Genomic DNA, 19,351 nt, shown 5'->3' with positions numbered 1-19,351 from the left:
CGGTGGATACCGAGGCCGCGCTGCTGCCACCACCGGCGCCGTTGCAGAGGAGGCTAGCAGTGTCGAAGCGGCTGCATCCCCGTTCGCGGTAAGCGTCTTTTCTTGTGGAGTCCATAGTACTTCTTGTTTGTCCCTTGGTCGCATGCTGACCTTGGGAGTGTCTTTGCTTCCAGCCAGAAGCATCTGGTGGAAGATCCTGCCTTGGCGCCCCGTAAGGCGCTCAAGGTGAACGTTAGCTCCTCCGCCCATCAGGCAGCGGAGGCGCAGGCTAGCGTACAGCGTGGCGCGGCGTCGGGCGGGGCCGTTTTGGAGGAGGCGGCTGCCCAGGAAAAGGGTGCCGAGGCGGCCGCGGAGCGAGTGGAGGAGGAGGGGCCCATGCCTCGCGATGTCGTGAGTCTTGGGGCAAAGGAGGCTGGGGCGTCCACCATTGCCGAGGCCATTGAGGGTGAGGTCGGAGCCCCCAAGGCCTCCAAAGTCGGGGTGGTGGATGCCGGGGCCACTGAGGTAGAGATGGCGGAGGCCGGAGCACCTGGATCCATCGAGGCCGAGGCGATGGAAGTGGAGACGAAGCAAGTTTTGGCGCCGCCCCTGGTTCAGACAATCTCGTCTGATGATTCCTCCCCCGGGAAGGAGGCGGCGGACGTCGAGGCGGCCAGTACCGCAGAGCAGCCAGTCCCAGATCCTGCCGAGGGGAGTTCGGCCCTTGCCCGGCTACGGCCCGAGCCCCATGGGTGGAACTTCCCGCGTGTTTTCTGGCGGGACCGGGCTGATCCCGAGGGGGAGCCTGTGTTCGCCCTTGAAGATATCGTAGAGGGGGGCGGTGGGATACCCTCAAGCAGTACGCCAACTTGCAGTGCGGTCGCTGCAGACCGCGATGACTATTGTGGGATGGGACTTGCCCGGTGTCACCCAGGTAAGTACTTTTCCTCTCCCATGCCGCGTTGTTTCCTCTCCGAGCCCCCTCGCAATGTTTGACGCGCGTTTTTTGTTTTGCCCCTTTAGGAGCTGGAGACCTGATCCCTTGGGAAATCGGTATTCCTACGAAGGGAGAAGGATATCTAGGACCAGCTCCAGCGGCAGACAGGCCTGCTCGCCAATGCTCAGGGGCTTTTGTCGGCGCCGAGTGCGGAAGTGGAGGACCTTCGCCTTCATTGTGCTGACATTCAGGCCGAGTTGGCCACGGCTAAGGAGCAGTCTGCCCCTCTGGTAGCGAAGATCAAGGAACTGGAGGAGGAGCGAGACGCCTTCAGGTCTCGGGCCCAAGAAGCGACGGCCTCTGCCAAGGCCATAGCCAGGCAGCTGGGTGTGGAGCAGAGCGAGCATTAGCTGACCAAAGTCGCCTTGGCTGAGGCTACCAAGGCGGCCGAGGCCTCTCGGGCCGAGGCCTTAGATTGGAAGAGCAAGGCCGAGGGTAAGTTCCGCCGAATCGTGCTCTTTGTTCTTTTTGTTCTGGTTTGCGTTTGACTTCTGACCCCTCGTTGTGACGTAGATCTAGAGAAAGAGGCCTCCCAGGCGGCTGAGGCCTCCATTGCAGCGCAAGCGGCACTGGATGTTGAGGTCCGGGAGCACGAGGCGCTGCGCAGCGTAGTCTGTACCACCTACGAGGCCCTGGACATCGAGGGGGTCCAATCGGCCAGCTCCCTTGGGAGCCACCTGATTGTGTTGAGCGGCCGCGTCCACGAGAGGCTCCAGGGGGCGTTGCACACGGGCGTCAAGCGCGCCCTGGCCGTCGTCTCCTCGCACTACGCTATCAACCTCGAGGCTATCAGCGACAGCTACGTGTTGCCAGAAGATGACGAGGAAGCTGACGTGGAGGTCGCGAAGCTGTTGGAGGCAGCCGAGGCACTTGGCGCAGCGCTGGCTGATCTATTTGAAGAAGAGGTGGTCCCTCCCGCGCCGGCCGCCGATACTTGAGCTTTGACCTGGGCCGAAAGGGGCCATGTAACCGAATTGAGTTAGTTGCCGTATCGTGACGTTTTTGTGGCCGTTGAGGCCTTTAAAGTATTTGTGTACGTGGGTCTTTTAACCGTTTTCTGTTCTACTTCCGAGCCTATGCCCTCTGTCTTGATCTTGGGAACCCGCAAAGAAATCCCTCGGAACCTAAGCCGTCCTTTGGCGAAGGGTGGTGAGGGAGCTGCCGTAGCCCAGAGGCGTAGGCCGTTCTCACGACTCGACCGGCCCTTTGGCCTTGAGACAAGCTTTTGGTCTTTGGGTTTCTTGTGAAGGTCTCGTCGGAGCGCGAGAGAGTTTGGCGTAGAAATTTTTTGAAAGATCATTAACAAACGGTGTTCGGGACTTAGGGGGTTCCCCCTTTTTAGCCCCCGAGGGAGGCTCAGCTTTGCAGAGGCAGAGCCGAGTCTTCCTTATAGCGCTATTGAGACGTCGAGCCCCTATCGATAGACAAGCTCTCTATACAGAACTTCCTCGGAGCCTACGTTGTCCTTTGGGTGAAAAGGTGGTGAGGGAGCTGCCGTAGCCCGGAGGCGTGGGCCGTTCTCACGGCTCGGCCGGCCTTTTCGCCTTTGAGACGATCGTACTGTCCTTAGGTTCTATACAGTCGACTTGTCTATAAGGGGGTAGGTTCCCCTTGATGGGGGTTTCTCAAAAAATTATAACAACTAAGAACGCTTCTTTATTGCATTTCGAGAAACAATGTAAACGACGTTTGGAAATTTAAGGGTAGAAACGACGTAGCTATTCTATGTTCCAAGCGTTGGTGAAGATTTCGCCCTTCTCGTTGGCTAACTTGTAGGTTCCGGGCTTCAGCACTTGGGCGACGATGTACGGCCCTTCCCAGGGTGGGGTCAGTTTGTGGCGGCCCTTGTTGCTCTGCCTCAGTCTCAGCACCAGGTCGCCCACCTTCAGGTCTCAGCTTTGGATGCGCCAGGCTTGGTAGCATCGTAGGGCTTGCTGGTACCTGGCTGAGTGTAGTAGTGCGACGTCTCGGGCTTCCTCCAGTTGGTCGAGGGCGTCTTCGCGGGCGGTGCGGTTGCTTTGCTCGTTGTACGCCTGTAGCCTCGGTGAACCGTACTCTAAGTCAGTGGGGAGGATGGCCTCAGCTCCATAGACCAGGAAGAACGGTGTGAATCCTGTGGCTCGGCTCGGGGTGTTTCGTAGGCTCCAAACGACTGACGGGAGTTCGTCAAGCCATTTCTTGCCAAACTTCTTCAACCGGTTGAATATTCTTGGCTTAAGGCCTTGTAGGATCATGCCGTTGGCACGTTCTACTTGGCCGTTCGTCCTTGGGTGTCCTACGGCTGACCAGGCCACCCGGATGTGGTGGTCGTCGCAGAACGTTAGGAACTTGTGATCGGTGAATTGCGTCCCATTGTCAGTGATGATGGTGTTAGGAACCCCGAACCTGTGGATGATGTCCGTAAAGAACAGCACCGCTTGCTCGGATTTGATCTGGGTGATCGGACGAGCCTCGATCCATTTGGAGAATTTGTCGATGGCTACCAGCAGATGGGTATAGCCCCCGGGTGCCTTCTGCAGAGGCCCAACCATGTCCAGCCCCCACACAGCGAATGGCCATGTGATGGGGATGGTTTGGAGGGCTTGGGCCAGGAGGTGCGTCTGTCGAGCGTAGTACTGGCATCCCCCGTAGGAGCGTACTATCTTCGTGGCATCGGCCACCGCCATTGGCCAATAGAAACCTTGTCGGAAGGCGTTACCCATGAGCGCCCGAGGCGCCGCGTGGTGCCCGCAGACTCCCGCGTGCAAGTCCCAAAGTAGGGAGTGCCCAGCTTTGGTGGTGATGCATCGTTGGAGAATACCCGATGGGCTACGCCTATACAACTCGCCATTGCAGAGGACGTAAGTCTTGGCTCGTCGTGCAAGCCGCCGGGCCTCAGTTCTGTCCGCAGGAAGCTCTCCTCGAATGAGGCGATCAAGGAAAGGGACTCGCCAGTCCGTTCCTTGGTCGACCTTGGGAGGCTCTGCGTCAATCACCATGGCCTTGGGCTCGGCTGGCAGGGTCTCGGTGGCCGAGGGGGCCTCGGGCCCTACGTTGGGCTCGGCCGATGTGCCCTCTTCCGTCGCCGAGGCGTAGTCGATGGATGGCTTGTGGAGGTCTCTGGCGAAGACGTTCGGGGGGACCGGGGCTCGTGCCGACGCCATTTTTGCCAGTTCATCCATGGCTTCGTTGAACTTTCGCGCAACGTGGTTGAGTTTGAGACCGTCGAACTTGTTTTCTAGGCAACGTACCATCGCGCAGTACGCCTTCATTTTGGGGTCATGGCAGCTTGACTCTTTCATCACCTGATCGACGATGAGCTGGGAATCACCCCGTACGTCGAGACGTCGCACTCCAAGCTCGATGGCAGTTTGCAGGCCATTGATGAGGGCCTCGTATTCGGCGACATTGTTGGAGGCGGCGAAGTGAAGCCGGATCATGTAGCGCATGTGTATCCCGACGGAGCAGGCCCGTGCCAGCCCTAGTCTTCATCAGAGACCCGTCGAAGTACATGGTCCAGCATTCTGATTGGATCTGAGCGGGTGGCAGCTGTGTGTCGGTCCACTTGGCTACAAAGTCGGACAGGACCTACGATTTGATCGCTTTCCGAGGCGCGAAAGACAAGGTTTCTCCCATGAGTTCGACAGCCCACTTGGCTATTCTACCCGAGGCCTCCCGGTTTTGGATTATCTCTCCCAAAGGAAAAGACGACACCACAGTCACCGGGTGGGACTCGAAGTAGTGACGCAGCTTGCGTCAAGCCAAGACTACGGTGTAAACCAGCTTCTGGATGTGGGGGTAACGCGTCTTAGTCTCGGAGAGCACTTCACTGATGAAGTAAATAGGTCGTTGGACGGGTAGAGCGTGTCCCTTTTCCTTCCTTTCGACTACTACGGCTGCGCTGACCACTTGGGTCGTCGCGGAGGCGTAGAGTAAGAGGTGCTCGCCCTCGGTGGGCGGAACCAAGACGGGGGGGTTGGTGAGCAGTGCCTTGAGCCTGGCGAGGGCTTCCTCGGCCTCGGTGGTCCAAGAAAAGCGCTCGGACTTTCTCAAGAGGCGGTACAAGGGCAGGCCTCTTTTGCCAAGGCACGAGATGAAGCGGCTTAGGGCCGCAAGGCATCCCATGACCCTCTGCACCCCCTTGAGGTCTCGGATCAGGCCCATGTTGGTCACGGCCGAGACCTTCTCCGGGTTGGCCTCGATTCCTCGTTCCGAGACTATGAACCCCAAGAGCATGCCTCGGGGAACCCCGAAGACACACTTCTCGGGGTTGAGCTTGATGCCCTTCTCTCTGAGACATGTGAAGGCAACCTCCAAGTCGCCGATGAGATCACCGGCCTTCCTGGACTTGACTACAATGTCATCCACGTAGGCCTCGATGGTTCGCCTGATGTGTTTGCCAAAGACTTGGATCATGCACCGTTGGTAAGTAGCCCCCGCGTTTCTGAGGCCGAACGGCATGGTTACGTAGCAGTACATGCCGAATGGAGTGATGAAAGAAGTCACAAGCTGGTCGGACTCTTTCATATTGATTTGGTGGTAACCAAAATATGCATCAAGGAAGGAAAGGGTTTCGCATCCCGCAGTGGAGTCGACGATTTGGTCGATTCGTGGTAGTGGGAATGGGACTTTCGGGCACGCTTTATTTAGACCGGTGTAGTCCATGCACATCCTCCACTTGCCATTTTTCTTTCTGACTAATACAGGGTTAGCCAACCACTCTGGATGGAATACTTCCTTGATGAACCCGGCTGCCATGAGATTCTTAATTTCTTCGCCGATGGCCCTGCGCTTCCCTCGTCAAATCAGTGCAGGTGCTGCTTTACTGGCCTGGAGCCTGCCCGGATATCTAAGGCGTGCTCGGCGACCTCCCTTGGTATGCCCGGCATGTCCGAGGGACTCCATGCGAACATGTCGATGTTCGCACGGAGAAAGTCGACGAGCACGGCCTCCTATTTGCTGTCGAGGGTGGTGCTGATCTTTAGACCTCGGCCGTCGGGGTCGGCGGGATCGATGGGGACGAGCTTGACGGCCTCCGCGGGCTCGAAGGTCCCGGCGCGCCGCTTGGTGTCGGGAACCTCGTTATCAAGCTGGTCGAGATCGGTGATGAGGGTCTCGGCCTCCACGACGGCCTCGGCGTACTCGATGCACTCGACATCGCAGTCGTATGCATGTTCGTACGTGGACTCGACGGTGATGATGCCGTTGGGGCCTGGCATCATGAGCTTGAGGTAGGTGTAGTTGGGGACCGCCATGAACTTGGCGTAGCACGGGCGCCCCAAGATGGCGTGGTAAGCCCCCTTGAATCCAACCACCTCGAAGGTGAGGACCTCCTTGCGATAGTTGGAGGGAGTGCCGAAGCAGACGGGTAAGTCGATGCGCCCGAGGGGTCGTGTGCGCTTTCCGGGTATGACGCCGGGGAAGGGTGCGGAACCACCTCGGAGCCGTGAATGGTCGAGCTCCAGGAGCTCCAGAGTGTTGACGTAGAGGATGTTGAGGCCGCTGCCTCCGTCCATGAGAACTTTGGTGAGCCGGGTGTTGCCGACGATCGGGTCGATGACAAGCGGGTACTGCCCAGGGTTTGGAACATAATCGGGGTGGTCATTCCGATCAAAGGTGATTGCCTCCCGAGACTAATCGAGGTACCGAGGGGTGGCCACCTTGACCGAGAAGACCTCCCGGCGTTCCCTCTTTTGTTGGCGCGCCGTGAGGCATGCTAAGGGTCCGCCAAAGATCATGAAGGCGTTGTGTACCTCGGGGAACCCATCATCTTTATCGCCGTCCCTTTCACCGGTGCCCCTTTTCCTGGCTTCGTCGTCGTTGGGGAGCCCAAGCCTGGCGTAGTAACGCCGGAGCATGGTGCACTCCTCGAGGGCATGCTTCACCGAACCTTGATGGTAAGGGCAGGGCTTTTTCAGCATGTCGTCAAATAGCCCGGGGCCCCAGGGGCCTCGGGGATTCCTGCGATCTGTCGCGGCGACATGGACGGCCTCGAAGACCTCCTGCTTTCCTGGGCGACCCTTCTTCTTTTTCTTGGGGACGCGGGCGGGCGAGGCCTCGGGGGCCTCGTCCTTCTGCTTCCCCTTGGCGTCGTTGTTGGGGAAGATGGCCCCAACCGCTTCTTCGCCCGAGGCGAAGTTGGTGGCGATGTCGAGGAGTGCGGCCGCTGTGGTTGGTACGTTCCGGCCCAATTCTTGGACCAGGTCCCGGCAGGAGGTGCCAGAGAGGAACGCTTGGACGATTTCCGAGTCACCGACGCGGGGCAACTCGGTGCATTTCTTGGAGAAGCGCCGGATGAAATCTCGAAGAGATTCGTCTGGCTTCTGGCGGCAACCTTTGAGGTCCTAGGAGTTCCCCGGGCGCACATAGGTGCCCTGGAAATTCCCGACGAAGACCCTCACCAAGTCGCGCCAGTCGTGGATCTGTGCGGGAGGAAGGTGTTCGAGCCAGGCTCGTGCCAAGTCTGATAAGAACAAAGGGAGGTTGCGGATGATGAGCAGGTCATCCTCTGCCCCGCCTAGCTGATAAGCCAGACGATAATCGGCCAGCCATAGCTCGGGGTTCGTCTCGCCGCTATACTTCGTGAGGTTGGCAGGTTGCCGGAACCAGGCTGGGAAGTGAGCGTTGCGAATGGCTCTGCTAAAGACCCGAGGGCCCGGCGGCTCGGGAGAAGGACTGCGGTCCTCTTCACTGTCGTAGCGACCGCCTCGATGTGGGTGGTAGCCCCGGGCGGCTCCGTCGCCGCGGCGCCGTCGTCTGCCAACTACTTCGTGGTCGCCTTGTGCCTCATGCTGGTCTCCAGGTCGATCGCGCACCAAGGGGGCCTCGTTGGCCGCCGGCGCGCGAGCGGGCTCAGGACGGACCGAGGCATCTTGGCCCCGGCGAGGTCGCGCCATGGGTTGCTCCGAAGTGCCTCCGCGCCGGCGGGAGGCGGAACTTTTGGCCTGCTGTACCGCAGCGGTCTCGAGGAGGTCACGGAGCTCTTCGTGGACCCGTCGCCCCTCGGTGGTGGAGGGCTCGGGCATTGCTCGGACCAGCATCGTGGCTGCTGCGACATTCTAGCTAGCCCGATTAAAGATTGGGGGCGGCTCTCCCCTCTCGTTGTCGTTGATGCGGTGATGGACATCGTGGGCCCTCCCTCGGGCTCCTCCGCCCTCACCGCGCCCTTGCTGCTCCTGCTCGAGAGAGTCCCGAAGCTGCTGCAGGAGGAGTCGGTCTTGTTCGACCTTGGCTTGAAGCTCGTGGAGCTGCTCCAGGTCTGGGCGTCGATGCCCCCCGCGGACGGGGTTCTCGTTTCGCGCCGCCGAGGCTACGAGACGCGGAGGCGTGGCATCGCCCGCCCTTGCCTGGGGTGGGGGATGGTTGCCTGTCCCTTCGTCTTCTTCGCCCGCCCTTGGCATCCCGAGCCCGACGTGGAAGCACTCGCGAGATGGATCATAAGTCCCTTCGTCGTCGGAGTCGGAATAGCCGAGGCAGTAGTCGCTTGCGGCCAAGAATTGGCGCAATGCCCCGGGGTTGTGGAGCTCAGAGAAATCCACCCCGGGCCATGCCTCGTCTTCGTCCGAGGAGTCAAAGTGGGTGCTCAGGTCAAGAGCGAAGTGCTGGCGGCGTTCCGAGGGGTGCTCGTGAGCGGCAGTGTAGGCGTAGGCATAAGAGGCGGCGGCATCCCGCAACCCAAAGGGGCATGAGGGCAGTGCCGTCTCCATATTCTGCCCCACCGGGGTCGACCCTTCAGGGAGTGGTGGAGTAGAACTAGACGACTGGGCGTCGCCGTGAGCCACCAGCGATTTTCCTTTGTCCAGGCTCAGGCCAGATAGGTCCCCAGCCAGGGACCCCGTACCAACAGCTGGTCGTAGGACGTCGGCGGGGAGTGGCGTGCCGCCCCGGGTTCGCGTAGCGTCGGGGTGGCATTCATTGCGTCGTGCCTGGCGAGCGCGGCGAGAGCGGCTGCCCGGGCGCCGCCTGCGCCTGGGCTGCCGGGGCGTGACCTCATCGTTGGATGGTGGGGCTCGAGGGGCGAGGAGCACCATGTCGTACTCATGCCCCAGAGACATGAACTCTAGGCTCCCGAACCAAACTATGGTGCCAAGACGCAATGGTCGTATGGGGTCTGCCATCCGGGTCCTGCTGGGACGATGAAGCTAACACGCAGCGTCCCCTACCTGGCGCGCCAACTGTCGGTGTTTTGGAACCGGGGGTCCCTCTACCGACGAGTGAATTTGTGTTGCGTGCCCCTAATCCCGGATGGTAATGCAAAGAGACACAAGGTTTATACTGGTTCAGGCAATCGAGGCCCTACGTCCAGTCTGAGAGATCGATCTTATGTTCTTTGCATCGGAGTGCTCGTAGTAGGGGGTTACAGGCTGGGTGAGAGAGGGATCAAGCCCCAGGTCTCGGCGAGGGTGGTGCGGGCTGCTTGAGGCGTTGTTCTCAAGTAGCGTAGAAGTGTGTCGTTCTATCAGTGTGTTCGTCCCCCTCCCCTACGAGGCCCAAGTCCTCTCCTTTTATAGTTGAAGGGAGAACGAAGGTAGTACATGTATCACTATGCGACGTAGTGTCAATAGAAGTGGCACGTCCGAACCCTGTGGCCCGTTCTGGTGGCGGCATGGCCGTAGGAGCGATCCGTTCTTGGAGTACTGGAGCGGCGTGGTTGTCCCATCAGGTCCTGTGCGCCGTGGGAGCCCCGGGAATGTCTCGGAGCGGATGTGACGGCGAACGTGCAAGCCCTGGTGGACAGATTGTGCGCGAGGCCGAGGCCTGGTTGGTGCCGAGGCTCGTGCTACGGTGGGGGTCTCGGCGGGCACGAACCCCGAGATTGCCGAGGCCCCGGTGCACAGTGCCGAGGCCTTGAGCGGGCGGCGAGTCGCGGGTGCAGCGTTAGGACACAGTGGCTGGTAACCCCCGTCATGCTCTGTCCCAGGTGCTGATCGTGGACACAGTGCCGGGACACAGTTGTCGATAACCCCCGCCGCGCCCTGTCCTAGCTGGTACGGCGTTGATGCGACTTTGGGTTGCATCAGCCATTCTGTGACGTTGAGCCACTGTCCGGCGGAGATTGCAGGAGTGGTTGAAAGTATTGATGAGACGTGACGTGCTGTCGAGGCGGGGGCCAACGGACCACGGACAAGCCAGCCCCGAGCGACACAGAGAATGAGGCCTCGCGCGAGACGGAGATTAGACCCCTTGCCGAGGCCTCCTCTGGGGTGCCTCGCACGAAGCGGAGTCGGTGTCGGGATGCCGAGATCTCCTGCTCTATAAACGGGGGCGGCGTGTCCGAGCCCTGTAGCCGGCCATTGTTGTGGTATGGTTGATGGAGTGGCCCCGTCCTTGTCGTGTAGAAGTGACGTGCCGGTCGTACTTGATCTTGTGCGTCGTGGGGCTCTCAGTACAGCTTGATGCAGGATATGGCGGGTGACGTGCTGGTCATCGTGCGATGACGTCGTAGGGAGCTATGGCTCTACAGATGGCGAGGCCGAGCCATCGTGGGGGGTTCGGCGGACATGGATCCTCAGGCTGCCGAGCCCCTAAAGCATACCGCTGAGGCCTTGGGGGGAATTATTGATCCTGGGTGCTGATTCCGAGGCCACAGTATCTCCGACGTGGCTCCCCACGCTGCGTTATTCTCGGAGCAGGAGTTGGCAGCACAGTGAGGCATGGGCGTCAACTATGTGCTTTAGTGGTTAGCACAGTGGCGGGTAACTTCTGCCCAGTCCTGCCTCCTGTCCCGTCGGCCATTCTGCTGTACTGTGCCGAGCATGCGGCCGATGTCAGGGGCGGCAGTTGGCTGAGTTAATGTGACACGATGTTTTGTCAGAGGGGCGGGTGAAGGAAGAGGCAGCGGAGTGCTGCCGAGCCTGCCTCGCGCGAGACGGAGAGTCGACGGCCCGGCCGAGGCCCCTGGGTGGGGGGTCGCTCGAGGCCAGCGGTGAGGGGGCCTCGGGCGAGTCGGAGAATTGGTTCTTGATAGCAGCCGTTTTTTGGTTCTTGCTTAGGGTACCCCTTCTCACCGTATCCGACAGGCGGCAATGGCTACTTCATTTGAAAGGGACACGTGGCGGTCAAGCAGTGATCGAACGCAGCGACCGGATGCGTCTGGTGCACACGACCTACGCGTCTGGTTGTCCTGCAGTCAGCCCAATAATTGAGCCAATGACTCTATTGTTTGGGGATGTCTATAAATATCATTTGACTGGCTCTAGCTCAAGCTCTTGGCCATTTGCATTGACATAGCAACCATGTGAGCTTAGCCAAAGCCCTCCCACTCATCTCCATCATTGATTCATCATCTTTGTGAGATTGGGAGTGAATCCAAGTGCATTGCTTGAGTGTTTGCATCTAGAGGCACTTGGTGTTCGTGTTTCCCTATGGATTTCGCTTGTTACTCTTGGTGGTTACCGCCACCTAGATGGCTTAGTGCAGCGAGGATCGTCGAGCAGAGGAAGGTGCTTGTCTCTAGCTCCGATTGTGGTGATTGTGAGGGGTTCTTGACCTTTCCCGATGGAGAGCCAAAAGGTATTCTAGTGGATTGCTCGTGGCTTGTGTGATCCTCACCTTGTGTTGGTTGTGCGGCACCCTATTGAGGGTTTGGCGTGTGATGCCAATTAGCGCGTGAACCTCCAAGTGATTGAATCGCCACAACGAGGACTAACTTGTTGTCAAGCAAGTGAACCTCGGTAAAAAATCTTTGTGTCATCATTTGATTCCAAGATGATTGGTCTTCATTAGTCTTCATTCTTGTGATTGATTGGTTCATTCCTCGACTCAGCGGTATAACCATCTTGCTCTATCTCTTTACATTATCGTAAACTAGTTGTCAATCTCCTTAGTGTAGCTAGTCATGAGAGCTTGTTAGTTTGGTTAGTGTGGCTCTTTAGTTAGCTTTTGAGAGCACACTTAGTGTAGTGACATAGCCATTGTGTGGATAGAGACTATACAAAATAGAATTGGTTTGGTTGCTTGCAACCCCAAGTATAGTACTAGCATCGCTATCTTATTGACTAATTATTTGTCTTAGTGTTGTTGTAGAAATTTTTAATAGGCTATTCACCCCCCCCCCCCTCTAGCCATTAGGATCTTTCGGTCACCTCTTGTCACCGAGACTCTATTGTAATTGATTAGCTTTATCTTGTGATTGGCACACCTCTCTACACGGCGGTATAAACATCTCAACCACTTGTGTATTTACATTCATAGTGTAGCTAAGCTCTTTAGTGTAATTAGTTTTGAGAGCTAGCTTGTTTCGTATCTAGTGGTTAATGAGTTTTTTTAGTTAGTCATTGAGAGTTCACTAACTTAGTGTAGTGACATAGCCTTTGTGTGCCTAGAGATCATAGAGATTAAAATTGTGGTAGGTGGCTTGCATTTTAGTAGGCTAGCGTAACATTTGCTTTGCCTCATAATTGTCTAACCATTTTGTTTAGTGTTGTTGTAGAAATTTTTATAGGCTATTCACTCCCTCTAGCTATTAGGACCTTTCACATGGCGCCTCCTCCACTGCCACTATGAGCCGTGCGTAAGCCGAGGGTATGACTGCCGCCGCGGATGCGAACGAGAGGAGGGCCCATGCTGCTGCCAATGCCTCCATCTTCAGAGCCAGAGCGAAGGATGCCCTAATAGGCCTCCATTCTAGGCCACCCTTCGCCCTGAGAGTTGAGGTCGAGTTGCTCCATGCCCAACCAAGGAGCATAGACGTTGCTCGAGCCAGGAAAAGGATTCGCCGCGTCGGGGAAGATTTCGTAGCCGTCGGTGGGGGAATACGGATCAGGCTACGATAAGAAGTCCCTAGTGCGGTCACTGTCGCCGTCGCCATTGTATTCGTCCATCTGCGCCGCGTGGATCTAGATCTGGCGACGGAGAGAAGAAGTTGGAGCTACACGGCGGGGAGGACAAGCTAGATCTGGGCGTCGGGGAGGAGAAGCTGGATCTGGGCGGCGGCGGGCGAGCAGAGCTAGGGTTTGCGTGGAGGGAGAGAGCGAGAGCGGCGGGGGGTGGGTGCGGGAGAATGGATAAGGGTACCGAGCGGGGTGGGTGGGTGCGGGGGTAGTGGGCATCCAACTCGTGCCCCTAGGCGTTTTAGCCCAGTTTTGGACCTCTTGGATAGCAAATGGCAAATGTTTAGCATTTCTGGATTTGCTCTTTTTTGCTCCACCTGTTTAGATCTATTTTTCCAAAACATGGGTTAAAAGTGTTGGGCAAAAGTTTTGCCAAAGAAAATAAATAGGGTTGAAAAAGCATTATAACATAGAGCGTACAATCCAAGATGGTGAGCTATTGTGCATTCGCATTGGCATTTTAGCCCGTTAATGTTTGTGTTGTTTTAGCATATCTGAGCCGCATCAAAAACATATTCTTATTTGCTTGGAAACTGATACAAAGAGATGTGATAGATAAATCATATAGAGAAGACACGATTAGACAAAAAATTATTTTCAAGAAACTATGCATTAGGAAATATATGAAGTGTTTAGATAATTTGGCGAGTACTCCCTCCGTCCCTAAATAACTGTCATCGTTGGTGTACGTGCCATAAACTTAACTCGATTTATAGAAAATACGTGTAATATTTGTATCTCTAAATAAATTTATTAAAAAACTAGATTCAAATATCTTTCCAATGATACTAATTATGTACCATAAATATTAATATTTTTAAGAGTTAAATGCACTAGAGATCCATTAACGTGTGAGGAAGTTTCAGTTGAGTCCATCAACTTTCAAAGTGGCTTTTTGGATCCATAAACTTTTAAAATGGTTCACTGCAGTCCATATCTATTTATTTAACCTTAAATTCAAAGCATATTTGTAGAAAACCCCTTCCCACACGCATGCAGTGCATGCATGGCCGGGTTTAGTGCTTTACTGTAGCCATGCCCGTGTGTGCTCTGTTGTGCGTACCGGCCGCCGTTCGTGCATTCAAGTGAGCGCCGGCCTCCGGTCACCACCGGCAGTACTACTACTTGTAGCTGGCGGCTAGCGCTGCTGCTCCCCATGCCGTCCAACACCTGATGCACGACTGGCCTGCGTGATGGCTCTGACCTCTCGCTCGCAGCACCCTTTTGGCAGTTCGATCTTCGATGAACGGAACGGCGCCGCGCCCTGGCGAACTGCGACCCCGGCGGCCGCGCCCCTGGCTGGCGATGCTTCGGTGAGCCGCGCCTCCGGCGGCCACGCCCATGCCTAGCCGCGCTCCGGCGAGCAGCGCTCTCGGTGACCGCGCCCCCGGCGGCCACGCCCCTGGCTGCCGTGCCCGGCGAGCAGCGCCTCCGGCGGCCACATGATGAGCGTCTGCCCGCGGGAGATGCGGAACACCTCCTCGATCGCGCTCATGGTGCACGCCTTGGGGATCCAGTGGATGCTGGCGAAGATGTCCTTCTGGAACAAGTTCTAGCTGTAGTAGGCGATGTCCACCAGGAACCACGTGACGGCCGTGCCGAGGAGGTGCGAGCCGTGGCGCCGCGCGAACCGCGACGAGAAGAGGCCGTAGTCGCTGCCCCTGGTGATCTCGTCCAGCTTCTCCGCCTCCACCTCGATCTCCACCTGCAGCACCCTGGACATGTCAGAGGCGGCCTGCTTGGCGTTCCCGGCGACCAACGCGGTGTAGCGCGCCGTCTCGGGCATCTTGGTCCGCCAGTATGTAGTACGTCAGCACCGCGGGCGCCGCGCCGAGCATGAGGATGGCGCGCCACACGTAGTCGGCCTGCGGCACGGTGGACGCCACGGCGTCGACCTGGTAGAGAGCCGGACATCCGGTTCGAACCGAAGTCAAGGAAGCTGAGGTTCCCAAGCTTTCCGATCTCGGTCGGTATCGCATCGGCGATGTTGTTGATGAGCAGTAGCTTAGAAAGCCGCGGCAGCGCAAAGAGAGACCGCGGGATGGGGCCGGTCAGCGCGTTGTTCGACAAGTCGAGCGCCTTGAGGCTCGTGCACCGGCCGAGCTCCGGCGGGATTGTGCCCATCAGCTGGTTGGCCCAGAGGTAGAGCATGCGCAGCGACGGGAGGCCACCGAGCACGGCAGGAATGCTGCCGGTGAGCTAGTTGTTGTCGAGCTTGAGGTCAGTGAGGTTGCTGCACCGGGCAAGCTCAGGCGGCACCGTGCCGGAGAGCTTGTTCACGCTAAGCTGCAGCTGCTGCAGCGACGGAAGGTTGCCGAACGACGCCGGGATGTGGCCGGTGAGCCCGTTGAGCGACAGGTCGACGACGGTGAGCCCGGAGCACGACCCGAGCTCCGGCGGGATGATGCCGACGAGCTGGTTCTGCCACAGCAGCAGGTTGCTAAGCCTCTTGAGCCTGCCGAGCTACGCCGGGATGGACCCGGACAGTGCGTTCTCGTAGAGGTAGATGTTCTCCAGGCTGGTGCACTGGCCGAGCTCCGGCGGTATCGGGCCGGAGAGCAGCGCCGTGTAAATGGCCAGCGTGGTGAGGTTCTTGAGCCGCCCGAGGCTCGCCGGCAGCGGGCCGGTGATGCTAGTCTCGGCGAGGCCGATCATGGTGAGCTGGGAGCAATTGCTGATCTCGGTAGGGAGCGCGCCCTGGAGGTTCTTGTTCCCGCCGCCACGAAGCACCACAAGGTTGGCCATCTGGCCGATGGCCACCGGTATCTTGCCGGCGAGCTGGTTGTCGTAGATGATGAGCTCCCGGAGAGAGGTGAGGTTGCCGATGGAGTCCGGCAGGGCGCCCTCCAGGCGGTTGGAGTTGAGGTACAGCGTCTCGAGCTTACTCCCCGGCCGGCACAGCCCTGCCGGTATTGGACCGGTGAGCGCATTGTTGCTGAGGTCGAGGTGCGCCAGCGCCGGCAGCTCGCCGACCTCCGGCGGGATGGCCCCCGTCAGGTTCGCGCCGGTGAGGACGAGCCGGGTCAGCGTGGAGCCCAGGGCGGTCAGGTTCGCCGGCACGCCGCCGAACAGGTTGACGTACTGCAGGCTCAGCTCCGTGACGCCCCCGTCCGCGTTGCACGTCGAACAGGAGGGCGCTGGGAGCCATGCATGCACTGCATGCGTGTGGGAAGTGGTTTTCTACAAATGTGCTTTAAATTTAAGATTAAATAAGTGAACCATTTTAAAAGTTTATGGACCCAAAAAGCCACTTTGGAAGTTGATGGACTCAACTGAAACTTTCTCACAAGTTAATGGATCTCTGGTGCATTTAACTCTATTTTTAATATACTAGTAAAATATGTCCGTGCGTTGCAACGGAAGAAAAACTATTGTATATTTAGCCGATCAACAAGGAGCAGAGAAAAGAGGTTACCTGTGTTGTGCCACTGTGCTAGCAGCTCTCCGCGCCCTCTTGCTCCGGCATTCCGATATGAGATTCGGGTGGGCGCCCGCTCCATGCACGCCGAGCCCGATTGGCATGGATGCCGAGCCTTGAAACAATGCACAACATGACGAGTCCCAGGCCCCGCGGCCACAGATGCTGAGTCCCGCACCTTGTGGCGACACACGCCGAGCCCTGCATCCCGGTCAAGCGCGAATCCGGCCCGTCTTCACATAGACGTCGCCTGTCACTCGGTCACCGTCCTCGGTCGTCAGTCTTCCCGTAGATGTCGCTCTTTACTCATCACTCCGCCGTCGCATTACCTGTTTTTTCTTGGCTGGAGTCCTCGCCAAGACGGGCGTTCGGCACGGGGACACCCTCGTTCTCCTTTCGGATGAGCAGATCATGGAGATTCTCAGACGCCGACGTCGGCAGCTGCCGCGGGTCGCACCAGCGCGATGTTGGTTTCATGGGACACCCGACGATTTACGCCATCCTCCAGGTCTTTTTTTAAAACTCTCTAGGCCTTTTTGTTGATCGGCTCGATCACGTCCATCCAACACCGGCGAGGCTCGTAGAACCTGCTGTTCGCGAGCTGGATCCACGGCGCGAAGTCGCCAGCGACCTGCGCGTCCTCGTACGGCCGCGGCGCTGCACGGCACGCTGTCATACAATGAAGAAAATAAATAAATCTAAAAAAAGAGATATATTAATGTAAACAACGAAGAACAATCCTGCCATGGTACGGCACACCAACGAGTCCTCGTTGAAGGCACACGGCCAAACAAAATCAAAATCGTATTTGGCAATATTACGAGCAACTGTAAATGGATCTGTATCCTATTAGAACTCATTTCTGAACGTAGTTGCTTTGGGAAAGGTATCTGTACCCTATTATGACTTATTTCTTAGTATTATTTTTTTCTTCACTTATTATTTTTATCGTTATGTAGTAACAAGTAGTCTGTTTAATAGAACTCGTTCGGAGTTCTATTCTATTTTGAATTGATGCCAGCGAGTTGGACTCGGTCAGAAAACTCAGAAATGGTACCGGTCATATTCTTATAATCCATCTTTTTCAACTTGTTTTTCTACCAGAACAGTTTTTTTCTCTCACAACTAATCAGCCGGAACAATGTTTCGGCTTTTTTCAACGAAGCGAACGGGGCCATTGTATGGAGGAGCGTTGGTAAGAAAAGATCTATTTAGATTTGGATTCCTAGCTGCAGATATAGACGATTTCTATATTTACGAAGTTACTTAGGAGAAGATGGATAAAAAATGGATCGACGAAAAAAAAAAAGTTAAAATTTTACCAATTTATTATTAGGCACAGAGGAATAGATATTTAGTCAAATCTCAGGAAACGAAAAGGACATATATTTAGACGTAGACTAGTCTCCAAAAAAAATATTACGTACTTGTTTTATGAATGAATCTGTAGCCTCGGTGCTCTCGTCGGGGCCTCGCCGCCTCGGGGACTCCAAGCGTCGCCTCCCGTCTCCTTTTCTTCCTGCAGCCTGCGCGCACTCACGCCGCATCGTATCCGTCCACGGTCCACCGAGCCGTCCGAGCGAGCATGTCGTCCTCCGTCCACCGCGCGCGGCGCAAGTACGCGGCGGCGCTGCTGTCGCCGTCCTCCCTCCATCACCTGGTAATGAGCCGCTACACCTTCACGAGGTGGCTCCTCGTTTCTTTCACACGCATCGTGCTACATTGCCGCTACTAAGTTGCTGCGTGCCTGATCCATGCAGCGCATCCTGGGCCAGTTCGCGGCGCAGCTCGGCGGCGAGGAGGGCATGGCCATGGGGGATGGCAGGGCGGTGGTGGTGCTGCTGGTGAGCCCGCTCGGTAAGGTCTGGCGCGCGGAGCTGCGCCGTGCGGGCGGAGGTGGCGGGGGGTCGTCGTGGCAGCTCGGCGGTGCCTGGGCCGAGTTCGCAGCCGCGCACGGGATCGGCGCCGGGTGGAGCGTGGTGTTCAGGCTTGGAGCGGCGCGGGGTGGCCACGGTTAGGGCGTTCGACGCGGCCGGCTGCCTCGCGCGGTTCTGCACGCCTCACGCTGGTGAACATCACCGGACATGCTTATATATATTCAAATCGGCAAACTCGTGCTGATTGTTTCAACGATTCTTTCGCATGGCTGCACAGGTGTGACAGCAGGCAAGAACAGGCCCCGGTTCATGAGAGTGCTTCACACGGAAGACCTGGAAAAGATGGTGACCAAGCTCTCACGCACCTCTCTAATCTCTATTCACTAAATACATACACCAACTAGCATGCTACCACATGTGTAGTTTATAATGTTCTAATGGAACCTGGAAAATTTGCCATTGAGACCACATGCATCCCCATGTGTACGTATCTAATGTTGATACACATGGGGGCATATGCCATTAAAGATAAAAACAACATTCACCATTCTAATGTAGCTATTTGTGCCACATTGGCCACTGTTTCTTTTGTTTGCCCATTCTTTCAGAAAATTCATGACAAATTCGTGCAAGAACACCTGACTGGAAGTTGTTCAAGCACGCAGAAGGCCATGGTTTTCAGCCCTCTCGGCAAGTTCTGGCATGTTGAACTAGACCGCGGTCAGTCGGGGGTGCTACTTGGAGATGGCTGGGCGCAGTTTCTAACCACTCACAATCTCTCTGAAAGGAACATCCTTCTGTTCCGGTATGAAGATAACATGGTGTTCACAGTTGAGGCGTTCCTGCAGGACGGGTACTCGAAGGAGTATGGAGCAGCAGCTGCAGACATGACTGATGACTTGATAGTGATAGTGATAGGACTTGATGCCCAACCGGCGTTACTATGTAGGTTATAGGAGTGGAAGATGGGAGGACGTGGTCTGTACTCTCGACGCCGGCGAGGGGCCATGGTGGCGAGAGCGCGGCGGCTGCTCCTGCAGCCCTAGAACTCTCGCGGTGCAACAGTAGCGAAGGCACTGTTCATGCGCGACAACAGCCAGAGGCGGCTAGGGTTAGGAAATCCTGGCTCCCTTCAGGAAGCCGGAAACAACTCTGTTTCTGCTTAATCCAATCTCAAAGTCTTTACAAGTATTTATACTTCTCTCTAATAATAATCTCTCTAATAATAATAGGAATAAATAAAACAACTATGGGCTTTTAAGCCCCTAGG

General features: G+C 56.8%; 1 protein-coding gene across 1 annotated transcript; it reads left to right on the top strand.

The window, feature by feature from the left end:
* Positions 1-17,789: 17,789 nt before the first annotated feature.
* On the top strand, positions 17,790-19,037 carry LOC136526331 (putative B3 domain-containing protein Os06g0632500). Its single transcript, XM_066519030.1, has 4 exons — positions 17,790-17,864; positions 17,965-18,217; positions 18,359-18,426; positions 18,690-19,037. The coding sequence occupies exons 1-4, from the start codon at positions 17,790-17,792 to the stop codon at positions 19,035-19,037; spliced, it is 744 nt and encodes a 247-aa protein (XP_066375127.1).
* The last annotated feature ends 314 nt before the right edge of the window (positions 19,038-19,351 follow it).

This window comes from Miscanthus floridulus, chromosome 19, assembly GCF_019320115.1.
Source record: "Miscanthus floridulus cultivar M001 chromosome 19, ASM1932011v1, whole genome shotgun sequence".
NCBI classification, from domain to species: Eukaryota; Viridiplantae; Streptophyta; class Magnoliopsida; order Poales; family Poaceae; genus Miscanthus; species Miscanthus floridulus.
The sequence above is the reverse complement of the archived record's forward strand: the minus strand, read 5'-3'. Positions and strand labels throughout refer to the sequence as shown.

Bases quoted from the DNA above. Each gene is read 5' to 3' on its own strand.
- LOC136526331 (XM_066519030.1), top strand. From the start codon at position 17,790: ATGTCGTCCTCCGTCCACCGCGCGCGGCGCAAGTACGCGGCGGCGCTG. The intron at 18,218-18,358 runs GTTAGGGCGTTC...ATGGCTGCACAG, and splicing joins AGCGGCGCGGGGTGGCCACG to GTGTGACAGCAGGCAAGAAC. The intron at 18,427-18,689 runs GTGACCAAGCTC...CCATTCTTTCAG, and splicing joins CGGAAGACCTGGAAAAGATG to AAAATTCATGACAAATTCGT.